Genomic DNA, 14,483 nt, shown 5'->3' on the forward strand with positions numbered 1-14,483 from the left:
GGCATATAGAATTGAAGTTGCCAGGGCTGGAGAGATGGCTCAGCGGTTAAGAGCACTGACTGCTCTTCCAGAGGTCCTGAGTTCAATTCCCGGCAACTATATGGTGGCTCACAACCATCTGTAGTGAGATCTGATGCCCTCTTCTGGTGTGTCTGAAGACGGCGACAGTGTACTCACATACAAAAAAATAAATAAACAAGTCTTTAAAAAAAGCAAAAAGAAAAAGAAAAAAAAGAATTGAAGTTGCCTAACAACTGGTATCAAAAAGGCAAGATTACCCTAGATTATCTGGGTGTCCTAGTGCTGTGAATACTTCTCAAAAGTAGAAGTGAAAATAGGTTAAAGTAACAAGATGAAAGAATGATTCATTAAGCTCTTGAATACCTTAAAGGTGAAGGGCACGTCATGAACCAGGCATGAACCAGGCATGCAGATAGCCTTTAAAGCCAGGAAGCAGGTTCTCACTCATAGCCTCTAGAAGGAGGCAGAGCTCTGTAAAGACTTACTATGTAGGTACTTTAATTTTAGCCACATAGAACCCACATTGGTCCCCTCTGTCCCATAATCAAGTAATCTTACTTTAGACATGTGAGTTTGCCTACAAATACACCAAAAGAAGGACAAAACAGTCAAAGGGGAGAAACCTGTTATACTCCCTCTACCTATACCCTCATCATAACTCTAGAACTTCAAAAGAAGTGTGAGGGCCTGTGTAAGAACCGGAATATAAGGAACTCGCTGGCTCACCCTGGTTCCAGCCCTCCTCTCTTCCTCTCCACTTATATTCTAATGCCATGTTACCTGTGAGGGGCAGAGCTCAGAGACCAGCCTGGACAGTAGCAAACGAGACTAGCAAATGTTCTTATAATCATCCCAACTCCTCAAGTCCTCTGGTTATATGTGAGCATGCCCGAGAAAGGAGAGACCTTCATACCAGCCATTTGTAATCTCTCCTAAGCATTGTGATCCTCTCCTAGCAAGTATCAACTTGTGATGAGTCACTTCCAGTGCCTGACTTTGGAAAGATTGAGGATACTTGTAATTAGGTTCAGACTTGCTGAGGACTTCACACAATACACTGTGGACCATCTCCTCACTGCTTTGTAATGTCAGGTGGAAAAATGTGGGAAAATGTTTTCGGCAAAAAATTGTGCTAGGCGGTGTTTATCAGGAGCCCAGCATGTTATTGTCACTGTGACTTGTTTAGACAATCAAAGCTCCCTGCACAACGCTACAAAGCAGACAGTATTTTTATCTCCACTTAAGAGAGATGTTGACAAACTGGCTTAACACCCTTGCTCAGTTAATAGCCCAGCTGGACTGTAAACTCAGGGCACATATCAGAATATAGTGTATCAGAACGCATATATCAGAAATCACATTTCTGGTCATTTTTTAATGTTTCTTCCCATGCTGCTCTTTTGGAAGGACACCTAGATAGAAGGCTTAGGGTTCCTCCCTTTCCTTCTGGGTGGCTGTTGAGAGCTTCAGATTCTGACAAGTCCTTTTGCTAAGTGCTAATCTTGCCAACTTCACCGGACTGCACCACCACCACCCCCCCCCCCCGGGAGCATCTCTGGTCAAGTTGGGAGAGTCACAAGCATTAAGGCTTACACTTAGTGTCTGCTAGATCCTATCATAGGTTGCTCATTTCCACTTTGTTTCCTGATGACAGACTACCTAGTTACATTGGCTTTTCTCTCTACTCATTCCAAGCCTTTGTTCTGCCATTGGAGCAGTTGTGGAGGCCTCCGACCCCTGCTCCATTTCTCAGCCACATCAATTCTGGCCACAGCCTCCACTGCCATTTTCAAGATAGGTAACTTTTTTTTAATGTCTGCAAGGAGCATAGGCATCCAAGAAAACTCAAACTTGAATGTTTTCTTATCTATATAATATGCTCTCAAAAGTCCTTTCTTTCCCAGATCATTCTATGGCCAACGCAACCAGGTCAAAAGTATCAAGCATCAACCATGTTTCCAGAAAATTCAGCCTCAAACTCTGCTTGTCCTGTGCCATCTCCCACCCCCGCCCCTGGGAGTTTTTAAGCTAATTTATCAGGAGAGCTCAGTTCCCATTTTTCTACTATAGCCTGGATTGCATAGCCATTCCAAATTCTTTTCTGCTAGTCCATTAAAGCACCTTCCTTTGGGATAATAAGCTTTAACAGGTTCCCTGTCTTCTCTCTCAGAGTTCCATGGGGTTCATTCAGCTCTGGGCATGGCTCTCTTCTGCTAACTCCCTGTGGTATGGAATTATTAGGTAATTTGACGTTACCCACATCTGGTTGAACATTTTCTTTTTAGACAAGGGACAACAGTCCTATTTAATAAAAGCCAACCACTACCTGAAGCAGTTGGATAACCAGGGCGTTTGGCCTTGATTTGGGTTTACAATCTAACAAATATGGTGATTTTAGTCAAATCTGAGGACTCCTAGCTTCAAGGTCTTTTTAATCTCTACATTAGATTTGTGACCAAGTCATTCAACTACAGAATGGGAAATGACCAAAGGTCCTGATCGCCATGAAAGGTGTTTGTCTTTCTGGTACCAGACAAAGGTACATATAGAGATCTCTATCCCTTCCACCCTTGCAGAGGGCTTTCTTCATTGACAGTGTGATCCACAGAACAGCTCCAGCAGCCACTGTGACATGTTACGCTCTCCTGACTGGGCACTTCTCTGTGGCTATGGCACGTCTTTCTGTTGGATTCCTATGTACAGCACCACAGAGTCAGCACCTCATGTGTTCCCTGCCATCTGTCACAGCAGATGCAGAGACTGTAACACTTGGGCTTAGGAGGGCATCCAACACCCTTGTGGGGGTCTTTAAAATTCACAGCTAACAGTCGGAGTCTGTGCTTACATGAAACCCCTCTTGAAGTCAAGATTTAGCAGTTGGTTTCTATAGTAACGTTCCTCATCAAGTCTGAACTCCTTGCAGTATATATGGGCAAACTGGTTTGAGGAGGAATGAAGAAGAGGAAAGTTCGGTGGATTCCAGAAATGAGGATCTGTTGAGAGGCAGATTTTGGATATCCCCAAACTCTAGCCTGGTGTGTTTGAAAATTCCTGATTCTCTGACTTAGGGCGGCATATGCCATTATATGAGGAAAAGCTTTATCTGTTGTCAGCAGTGTGTCCCCACATGGTAATGAGTGATTGAAGCGTCATGTGGAGATAATGACCGTGAAGGCAATTTGGGGAGGTAAATGCACTGTACAAATGGTAGGTATTTACGTCATCAGGAAAATAGGGCTCTGCTTGAACTCAGAGTTGTTGCTGAATTTATTTTGATATGTTTTGTGGTAACCAGACATCAAATGTAGAAGATCCTCTTTCATTGTTAATCCCTAGTTCTAGACAAAGGGTTCAGCTTAGACTGTTCTCGTTTTGTGTTATTGTTATTTTGTTTTTGTTTTTGAGTCAGGGTCTTATGTTGTCTGGGATGGCCTCAAAATCACTATGTGGCTGAGAAAGACCTTATGCTTTTGAGCTTTCTGCCTTTATCCACCTAGTGCTGGGCGGGCTTACAGGCATTCTCTATCGCGTCTAATTTATGCGATGCTAAGGATTGAACCCATGGTCTAACATGCTGGGCAAGCACTCAACCAGCTGAGCTACATCCCAAGGTTTAGTTGAGACCAATCTGATAATCAGATATGTACTTGATACACTCATATGATACCATCCTCCTTTCTAGCATCCTATTTTTGTCTAATTGACAATGAGGGCAATCAGGAGAGTACATTTTCCAAAAGAAAAGACACAGTCGAGCATTTAACTCATTAATTGGCATAGATATCTTGGTATTGTGAGTATTGCTATAGATAAACAGATCAAATGTTTGTTTGTTTATTGTGTGTGATGTAGTCCACGTGTGCACACATATGCAGGTTTATTTATGGGTGTGCATGTGGAGTCTAGAGATCCACTTCAGCTATTTCCTTCTATTACTGTCTATAGATTTCTTTTAAAAAAGTTGACACAGGATCCCCTACTGAATCTAGAGTTCACTCCTTCTGGTAGATTGACTGACCATTGTGTTCTTTACTCCCGCCTGCCTGCACCTTGTGAGCTAGGGTTACATGTACTCAGTGCCATGTGTGCCTTTTACATGGATGCTGGGAATCCACACTCATGTTCTTACACTTGAGCAATAAACGCTTTACCACTGCACTATATTCTCAGGCTAAACATTTTAATTACTTAAAATTTGAATCATAGTCTGTTGGTTAAAATTGACTATTAACTTTACATAGAAGACACAATCCTCTGGGCATGTCTATGGTGGTCATTTAAATGGGGATAACTGAGGCAAGAAGTTATATATATATAACTGATATATATAAAACTGATTATATATATATATATATATATATATATATATATATATATATATATAAAACAGGTAAGTGTTCCAAGGGCTAGAGTCCTGAATTGGATAAAAAAAGATAAATCCAGCTGAGGACCAGCACTCATTGTCCCTCATGCCACCATGACGACTGTAGGGATAAGCCAAGCCCATGAACTGCTTTTATCCATTATTTGCCACAACAGAAGACAAGCAATGAGTCCCCATAGTATCTATAAGTAAATCCTACTTATTTGATAGCAACCTTATGGGGTTTCTAATTTCTTTGGAATTCTTAAAGCTCAATGCCTTACTTTCCACTTAGCTCTGGAACCCAGTTTTTACAATCTTAGTTATCTTTCCTTTTATCAGAAAGTGGCCATCGTTGGCAGGTCTTATCGCTGGCCACTTAATTTCAAGCTGTACTTCTGTTGGCTCACTTTAAGCTCATACCATGGGCATTTGTAGCTATAGCCCAGTACCAGAGAAGGTAATAAATTTGGGCCTGGAGTAGGTCCCAATATGGCCTGTGATACTAAAATCAGATTCTCCCGTACATGAAGCAATGTACTAATCTCTAATACTTTTTAGATTCTTCTAAAACTACAAAGTTACCCATTTTTACTATGCCCACCAGTACATGGAGCTGAATATGGTTGGGGTGGAAGTCAAGGAGCTGTTAGTGGATGTAGAGGCCCTGAGAGGCAATAGCTTCTAGGTAGATATTAAAATGCATGAGCAAAAATCTGAAACAAAACTTGGCCCACTCACACAGTTCAAACTCTTCTCTATTGGAGTCATTTCCTTCACTTTTTATTAAGTTTTATTTTCATAAAGAGGAAATAGCATTTAAAGCTGTCGATCTATTTATAGCCATCTGAAGTTTCCCTTTTTTAGGAGATAAATAGACTAGATGCATATTGTCTCCTCAGGATTTGGCACCTTTGTAAATTTGTTATTTACAAATTTTGAGAAGTCACACTTTGTTATTGCACTGGGTATAAATTAAACAACCAGCTTTTGAAAGATGAAGAGCAAAGGCTTGAGTGTAACACGTCACACAGCTCAGAGACAAGTAACACCAAGCAGTCACATCGGGAAGCAACTGCTACTGTCTTAAGGTAGTCAACAGAGCGATGGCTGCTAATGCTTTGGGAGATCTCAAGCTAACTTCTTAACTGGATGAAGACCATGTGACCCTGCCTTGGAAAGACTAATACCCTCAAATAGGAAATGAAATATGCAGTTCCAGAGGCTTTGGGAATCTCTCAGGATATAAAGAAAACAACTCTGATATAACTAATGAGATGGAGGAATGAGCAGATTCTGAGTAAGGCCAGCTTGTAGATACTTGTTTACTAGCTTCAAAAGATAGACATTTTCACTAAAAAAAAAATGGAGTTCCTACAAAAACAGTAGAGGAGTTTCAACCTCTTTGAATTACCATGGCTGTCCTGTGGACTAATTGCGGTATGGTCAGTATCTCAAGTCATATAGTCATAGGTTCAAGTATTAAGTGTTTCATTTTTTAAGAGGCTAACAAGTCTCAACTTGTTGAACCTTCAAATTTTCCTATCGCAATAACATAGTAGCAAGACCTTGGTTTCAGATTCTTAGAAGCCCCTCAAGTAGTTCACAAGACTGTGCAGACTTTAAACATTTGCCATCACTTGCTCATTATCCTACAGTCGCTTAGACTTGAGAAAATGAACATAAAGTGTCCGCTTCCTCAAAGACTCGCTGGTTTCTGGGCTTGCAGAGCACACACCCTCGATCCTTTGCAGATGTTAGAAGATACCTCAGTGTCTAACATCATCATGCATTGGAAAACTGGGTAATTCATTCATGAGGGCAGTGGAGAGGGGCATTAGGACACAGTGCGATGTACGTTATCCTTTGTTCTATTACTGAAGTCTGGGTTTAATTTGATCATTTCACATAAACGTACTCAAACACTGACATGGTAGTTGATCGATTTGTGTTTCTCTCTTCCTCCTACCCTGATCCTAAGGGGAATGTCTGTGCTATGAAGGCTACATGAAGGATCCTGTCCACAAGCACCTTTGCATTCGGAATGAATGGGGGACCAACCAGGGGTAAGTGAGATAACTCGGCAGTTTCCTAAGTCAGTGCACTCTCACTCAGACATGATGGGAGCAACCGTACACAGAGAAGCAGAGTTAATGGGTGGCTGTATTCTGAACAGTCTGGTAGTAAAAGTGTCACTGTACCTTTCCATAGTCATACCATGCCGATGATGTCCATGTCACCTTCTCTTCCACTTACGAGTCAGGAAATGATGCCTCTGACTGTAGCCCTGCAGCCCCCAGCTGGGATCTGAAAATGAAGCTGCCTTTTTCTTCTTTTCTACTCTACCTCCATTCATGACGATTCTTCAGGCAGAACTTAGCTCTCTGAGACACGTGAAGATGAACTGACTCTGCGGTAGCTCTCGGAGCTTGATGAGTCCTGAGAGAAACTGATTGGAGTCAAAACCAAAAATGTTCCCAGCAACACTGTCAGCAGGGGTGACTTACAAGACTCAGGCAGTGCTTGGCGCTGAGGAAGAACATTTGTGCCTGGTCCCCAGTTACCATTCTTCGTATGACTTTTATTTTCCCATAACTACATGTACTTCAGAAAAGTAGTTACTTTATCTATTCCTTTTTTTTTTTTTGGTTACACTCTTTGAATGTTTGTACTATAATAAAACATACATAACATAAATTTACTATGTTAGTAGGTTTTAACTCTATTATTCAATGAAATTAAACTATATCACTAGGGAGTCATCACCACTATATGTTTCATGTTGTGATGATTTTTTAAAAAGCAGTTTTTGTGTCTTGTTTTGAATTCTGAGAGCTTGCTTTCAGCATCAGGCAAATGGAGAGAAGGTTCAATAAATACTAACTAAGAATAGCAATCAATGGGATAGGGAGAATCAGAAGGAAATCAAGGCAAAGGCATGTGGGTGAGTGATTGATTGGACTGCAAATTAGATCTGTGTTGGCAGCCTGACAACATGAACAAACAAACAAACCATCAAACAAAAACCAAAAACCAATGTCATTTCTGACATTGCCATAGAAACTCTCACTCCTGGGTCAGTGATCAGCCCCCTGTACGGGATCCCGATGAGACCAAACCTAGAATATTGAGTGCAGTTCTGGACTCTCAAAGCAATAAATATGGTGACAAATGGGTGAGCGTTTGGAGAAGAGCAATAAAAATGATTGAGGAGCCCAGGGGAGTGATTTATGATAAGGGGCGAGAAGAACTCAAGTCTGATGACTTAGCCAGCCGATGACTAGTCAAGGTGTGATAGATGCCCCTCACTGTGGAAGAGGGCAAATGTTCTGGAACCCAGTTAAGGGAGAAGGACAAGAGTAAATGAAGTCAGGAAAAGGAAATCTGGATCACAGGTCAGAAAAGTTAGGGAAGTCCAAATGTCAGGATTTGTTGTGTTAGTGAGAATGAAGAATGCCTTGGTTTGTACAGAATGTGAGCTTTTATCAGGTAGGCAACCCACAAATTTTAAAGAAAAGTGTCTAGAGAAGAGAGTAGAGGATTGGCTAACAGATGTTGTCAAGTACGATATGAATGCAGAATGGCATTTCACTGGTTAAATTCTGCAATGTCCCCTGACTATTATTCCCTCTGAGCTGTTTGCACAGTTGCTGTGGAGCCAGCCCTTTGGCTTGTGTGATGGCTGCGATTCTTAGCTGACCATTCTTACTGAGTTAAATGTTGTAAAAGGTGATGGATAACCACCTCTCTATCTCGTAGCCTGCAATCTTGCCGCCGAAGAAAACAACTACGAGATATCATTTCACATTTGCTCTAAATGATCCAGCCTGGCCTTCTGCCTGTGATTGGATTTGGTGGCTAATCGCTCAAGCTTCCACATCCCTACCCTTGTAGACATATTGTGTGAGGATGGGCCTGACTTCACTTGGTAATTGCAAAGCCTTTGTTATTCCCTATGGCTGGATGTAGAGACAGTCTTAGGATGCAGACAAGAGCCTCAGGGGTAAAGGGAAGAGGTGCCAGCACTGCTGTCCTTAGAAACAAAATAGACTAAAGCATTGAGCTGCAGACTGACGAGAACATTAGCCCCAGGAAATAGACAAAGACACCTAATCTGTCATTTCCATCTCTAATTTCCATTATTCTATGATCGTCAATGTCTATGAGGTCTCATTGTGGACAATAATAAAATTATAGAACAACTATTAGCAGGATGGAGAGGAGTGAGTATCTTGAGGACATTGGAGTGATAAGCAGCTTGAATTCATATTTATAATACGACGCCAGACAAATGGATGCGGTTTTCCTCCTGAAATAAAACCGTAAGTGGAAAGTAGAAGATGCCATACATCGTGATTTAAGTCAGGGTACCAAACTAATGTAATGTTTCTTTAGATGATTTTCCCCAAATTAATTGAAATTGGTTTGAACGTAAAGACTATCATTTGAACTGAAAACTGCCTGACAGATTTCTAAATGATGATACATATTAGAGCGTTATGGGAAAATCAATGATAAGTCTGATTTTCCTGGAATTTTCATTGAATGTTCTAGAAGGTGAAGGTGAACAGCCCACATAAGGAGTACTTACGTTTTCCTCTTAACATTCTGATATGGCGTCCATTAAGACTGCAGCAGGTTTATTCTAGGCAGAAAACCCAAATACATCTCAACTAATGGATGAAGTCATTTGTGAGAAATCTAAGGTTGATAACCAAGGGAAATGTGGCAAAAAACAATTGTGATTTTCAGAGAAAAAAGAAAATTAATCAAGGATATTCATATAAAAAAGTTACAAATAGATACTTCTGTGAGGAAGATGAATACATCTGAAATGTTAGGCAACTGCTACCTGCTTTAGCTCATATAGTTCTGTAAAAGAAAGAGAGAGAAAGAGAAAGAGAGAATGTAATTATGTTTGAGTGTATGTAAATATGCACTGTATGATTTTACTGTGTGTAAATGTGAGTATCTGAGACTTTGAGTCTATGTAAATAAATATGTAGTGTCTGTATGATTGTACAGTATTTGCGAGTGTGACTATATATAATACCTAGTGTCTGTATGATTGTATAGTTTGTGTGTGAGTGTATGTAAATATGTAGTGTCTATATGACTGTACAGTGTATGAGTGTATGTGAATATGTAGTGTCTGTGTGATTGGACAGTGTGTGAGTGTATACGTGTATGTGAATATTTAGTGACTGATTGTACAGAGTGTGTATGACTGTGTGTGTGTAAATATATAGTGTCTGTATGGTTGTATAGGGTATGTGTGAGCGTGAGTACATGTAAATAGGTAGTATCTGTATGATTGTGCAGTGTGTGAGTGTGTGTAGGAACAATCCAGTTTGTTTAAAGAATGGCTCTTACTCCTATATCCTATCATCTACTCGTCAATTCATTTATGTTTTGGTAAATGTTCATCCCCTTACTTACTCTTTGGGTGAAGAACATGTGTGGTTGCTATGCCTAAAGGCAAGGTAGAGTTTCTGTCCTGGGATAACTAATAGTCCACATAGGAAAATAAACATATAATGAACAATTACAAATAGTTCTAAGACCTACTAGGAGAAAGATTTTGATCAAAGGTCAATGAGAGCAGAGTTAACTGGTGACTTAGATAAGGTTGAAGAATTATAATAGAGTTTCATGGAGAAGCCAGATTTTTTTAATTGTTGTATTTACTAAGTAAAGGAGCATGGGTTTACAGGAATGGTAGATGAATAGTTCGATTTAGTTTAAAAGTCTCTTGCACATGGCCAGGAGAAAAAGTTAAAGTGGGTAAAAGCTAGATAATAGGTACAAGTAGACAAATGGAGAATGGCTGAGAATTAAAGAACCTGTGTCTAAAGTCTTTGAAATACATAATTCTAGTACTCAATCCTGTCAGCAATGCCCAGGAGAAAGCAAGCAGTGTGAGACATTTATGTATTGGTCTACATGGTAAAGCCAGCTGCTCCGAGTTGCACAGTTTAAGGGGTCCAAGTGGAAAATTATAAAACAGTAGAATTCATTGCCTAAGAAGAACATTTTCATTAAAAGTAAAATTAGTTTCATGACTACTTAAGGAAAGCCGTGAATAAGAGATTCAAATGGGTTATTCAAAGAACAGGAAATGTTTGAAGATACATCCTCGATCTTGGATGCTGGCAACAAAATCAAGCACTCCTGGTCAGGATGCTTTGTATTATTCAATTGCCAGGGAGGAAACCCAGGGCTGAAGCATCCGAGAGATCACCATGGTTTCTGTGTCATCCGTCTTCCCTGTGTGACTTTTCTAGGTAATTTTTTGCCCTCCCATCACTGTGGCTTCATGACACAGCTTGAACCTGTTGGAGGCTGCATTTGGTATTTGTTTGCTAGGACAGCAAAGACAAATCGAAAGTGTTCACCAATGAGAAATGCAAGCAGTAAATGAGTGTGGAAGAAGCAAGCAAGATTGATTTACATGATCAGAGAAGAAAAGAGACACCCAAATTTGTTTAGATACTTTAGAGTTATTAAGAAAGGCTGTAATAATGACTTTTCGTTAAATTAAAAGTGTACTCAAGGGTCTCTAAATACATCTTTCAGAATACCACAATTAGATTAAATTCGTGCTTTTGGAGGCTCCTGATAAATAATAGTCTGATTACTTATTCTGCCATCTCAGCTGCCAAGGACAACACCAAGGAGATTCTCCAATAGAGAAAGGTAAAATATCACTGGGTTTCCATGCTGAAGGATAAAGACAGAGTGATAACTCATGAGATGGGGAGAGACCTGCTGAGAGAAATGAGCAGGTGTTCTTCCAACGATTTAAAACCTATTGTCAGGAATGACCCTGCTCACAGAACATCTCCTTTCTTATGGATGCCCAGGGAGATGACACTCTAGCATGTAGTTCCTACTATCTTGCCTTAACTCTAGGTGGATCATGCTACCAGCCCCACTCGAAACACACACACACACACACACACACACACACACACACACACACACACACACACACACACACACAAGCTTTAACTCAATGGCCAGGCTCTTCTAAGCCTTCCTCGGTCATCTTGCCCTTCTTTTCACTCCCAGCTCAGCACCATACATTTACCCTCAAGTTTCATTGCTCAGTTACTTTTAGTCCTAGCTCAGGACCCTAAATCTTTCCTCAGCTCAACTGGTCTCTAATCTCTAGCCTGCTACTCCAGGCCTAGTTGAGGAAGTAGCCGATGGCCACTTCACCCAAAATCTCACATGGTGGATGACTTTTTCTCCCTCCAAAACATGGTGAAATCCTTTCTACTCTCTCATCTGCTAGCCTGTAGAAAAACTGGAATTCCCTCCAGCTCATTGACTGCTAGCATGTTTATTGATCGATCAAGAATCAATTGTGGAACAGGACATTCAGTGTTCATACGTACATTCCCGAACAAACTGTCAGAACCACTCCGTACATGACACCTTTTAGAGGACATCCTCAGATACTGACCCCCTTATTCATACACGGTCCACACTATCTTAAGATGACCTTGACATTGTCCAGGTGCTTATACTTCTTCTGTTCCTGCAACTTCTTCATTCTTATTTATCCAGTAGGTTCTGCTTAGGCAGGGAATCCAATATGATAAGGATTAATATCTCCTTATAAACTCACAAAATCTAGTGTGTGTGTGCGTGTGTGTGTGTGTGCGTGTGTGTGTGTGTATACTTGTCTTGTATAGGTACACTGCATATGCATATACACATGTATGTCCATGGGCATGTAGACCAAAGACTGACTTTAGGTTTCTTCCATAATTGCTTTTCCACATTACTGCTTGATATATGATCTCTAACTGGTCTTGGAGCTTACCAACTGGATGGACAGCAAATCCTAGGATTCACCTGTCTCTACTTTCCAAAGCTGGGATTATTGATGTACTCCCTTAAGACCAGCTTAAGGTTCTAGGGAGATGAACTCAGGTCTACATGCTACAAGTGTGTCATTTAAAGAGGTAAAAAAACCTCTTCACAGCTGTGCTAGTAGCCACTGTGTGGCTCTAGTTCCATGCTGGATTTAGGACTCAATCTGAACTTCATTGACCATCTATGAAACTCTTTAGAAAAATGCAGGATAGCAAAAACTATTCTCAACAATAAAAGAACTTCTGGGGGAAATCACCATCCCTGATGTCAAGCTGTATTACAGAGCAATAGTCATAAAAACTGTATGGTATTGGTACAGAGACAGGCAGGTAGATCAATGGAATAGAATTGAAGACCCAGAAATGAACCCACACACCTATGGTCACTTGATCTTTGACAAAGGACCTATAACCATTCAGTGTAAAAAAGACAGTATTTTCAACAAATGGTGCTGGTTCAGTTGGAGATCAGCATGAAGAAAATTGCAAATTGATCCATTCTTACCACCCTGTACAAAGCTCAAGTTCAAGTGGATCAAGGACCTCCACATAAAACCAGATAAACTTAAACTAATAGAAGAAAAAGTGGGGAAGAGCCTCAAACACATGGTCACTGGGGAAATTTTCCTGAACAGAACACCAGTGGCTTATGCTCTAAGATCAAGAATCGACAAATGGGACCTCATAAAATTGCAAAGCTTCTGTAAGGCAAAGGATACTCTCTTAGGACAAAATGGCAACCAACAGATTGGGAAAAGATCTTTACCAATCCGACATCTAATACAGGGCTAAGATCCAATATATATAAAGAACTCAAGAAGTTAGACTCCAGAGAATCACATAACCCTGTTAAAAATGGGGTACAGAGATAAACAAAAAATTCTCAGCTGAGGAATATGGAATGGCTGAGAAGTACCTAAAGAAATGTTCAACATCCTTATTCATCAGAGAAATGCAAATCAAAACAACCCTGAGATTCCACCTCACACCAGTCAGAATGGCTAAGATCAAAAACTCAGCTGACAACAGATGTTGGCGAGGATGTGGAGAAAGAGGAACACTCCTCCATTGTTGGTGGGATTGCAAGCTGATACAACCACTCTGGAAATCAGTCTGGAGACCCCTTAGAAAATTAGACAATTATCTGAGGACCCAGATATACCACTCCTGGGTATATACCCAAAAGATGTTCCAACATATAGCAAGGACACATCTTTCATTACATTCATAACAACATTATTTATAACAGTCATAACCTGGGAAGAACCCAGATATCCTTCAAGAGAGGAATGGATACAGAAAATGTGGTACATCTACATAGTGGCGTACTACTCAGCTAATAAAAACAATGACTTCATGAAATTCATAGTCAAATGGATGGAACTAGAAAATATCACCTGAGTTTGGTAACCCAATCACAAAAACAAACAAACAAACAAACCACAACAACAACAAAAACCAAACACACACACACACACACACACACACACACACACACACATGTTATGCACTCACTGATAAGTAGATGTTAGCTCAAAAGCTCAAATTACCCAAGATACAATCCACAGACCACAAGAAGCTCAAGAAGAATGATTACCAAAGTGCAGATGTTACAGTCGTTCTTAGAAGGGAAAAAATTCATAGGAGGAGATAAGGAGATAAAGTTTGGAGCAGAGACTGAAGGAATGGCCATTCAGAGCCTGCCCCACCTGGGGATACAGCCTTTTTATATACAGCCACCAAAACTAGATAATATTGATGAAGCCAAGAAGTGCATGGTGACAGGAGCCTGATATAGGTGTCTCCTAAGAGACTTTGCCAGAGCATGACAAATACAGAAGCAAATGCTTGCAGCCAACCATTGAACCTAGAACGGGGTCCCCATTTGAGGAGTTAGAGGAAGGTTTGAAGGAGCTGAAGAGGTTTGCAACCCCATAGGAACAACAATACCAACCAACCAGAGTTCCCAGGCACTAAATCACCATCCGAAGAGTACACATGGACAGACCCATGGCACCAGGTGCATATGCAGCAGAGAATGGCCTTGTTGGACACCAGTGTGAGGAGAAGGTCTTGGTCCTGTCAAGGTTCATCCTCCCCAATCCCCCACCCCCATGTAGGGGAATGTTGGGGCAGGGAGGTGGGAAAGGGTGGGTGGTTGGGTAGAGGAACACCCTCATAAGAAGAGGGAGGGCAATGGGATATGGGGTTTATGG

General features: G+C 40.8%; 1 protein-coding gene across 3 annotated transcripts in view; it reads left to right on the forward strand.

Annotated features, from left to right (window-relative positions):
• The window catches only part of Astn1 (astrotactin 1), a 318,227-nt gene that overhangs the window by 154,301 nt on the left and 149,443 nt on the right, over positions 1–14,483 (forward strand). For all 3 annotated transcript variants that reach the window (NM_001430009.1, NM_001170603.2, NM_001430010.1), the window contains 1 exon segment: positions 6,366–6,450. In NM_001430009.1, the coding sequence (NP_001416938.1) occupies positions 6,366–6,450 (85 nt within the window).

The sequence above is a fragment of the Rattus norvegicus genome, chromosome 13 (genome assembly GCF_021556685.1).
Source record: "Rattus norvegicus strain SHRSP/BbbUtx chromosome 13, alternate assembly SHRSP_T2T, whole genome shotgun sequence".
Taxonomy (NCBI): Eukaryota; Metazoa; Chordata; class Mammalia; order Rodentia; family Muridae; genus Rattus; species Rattus norvegicus.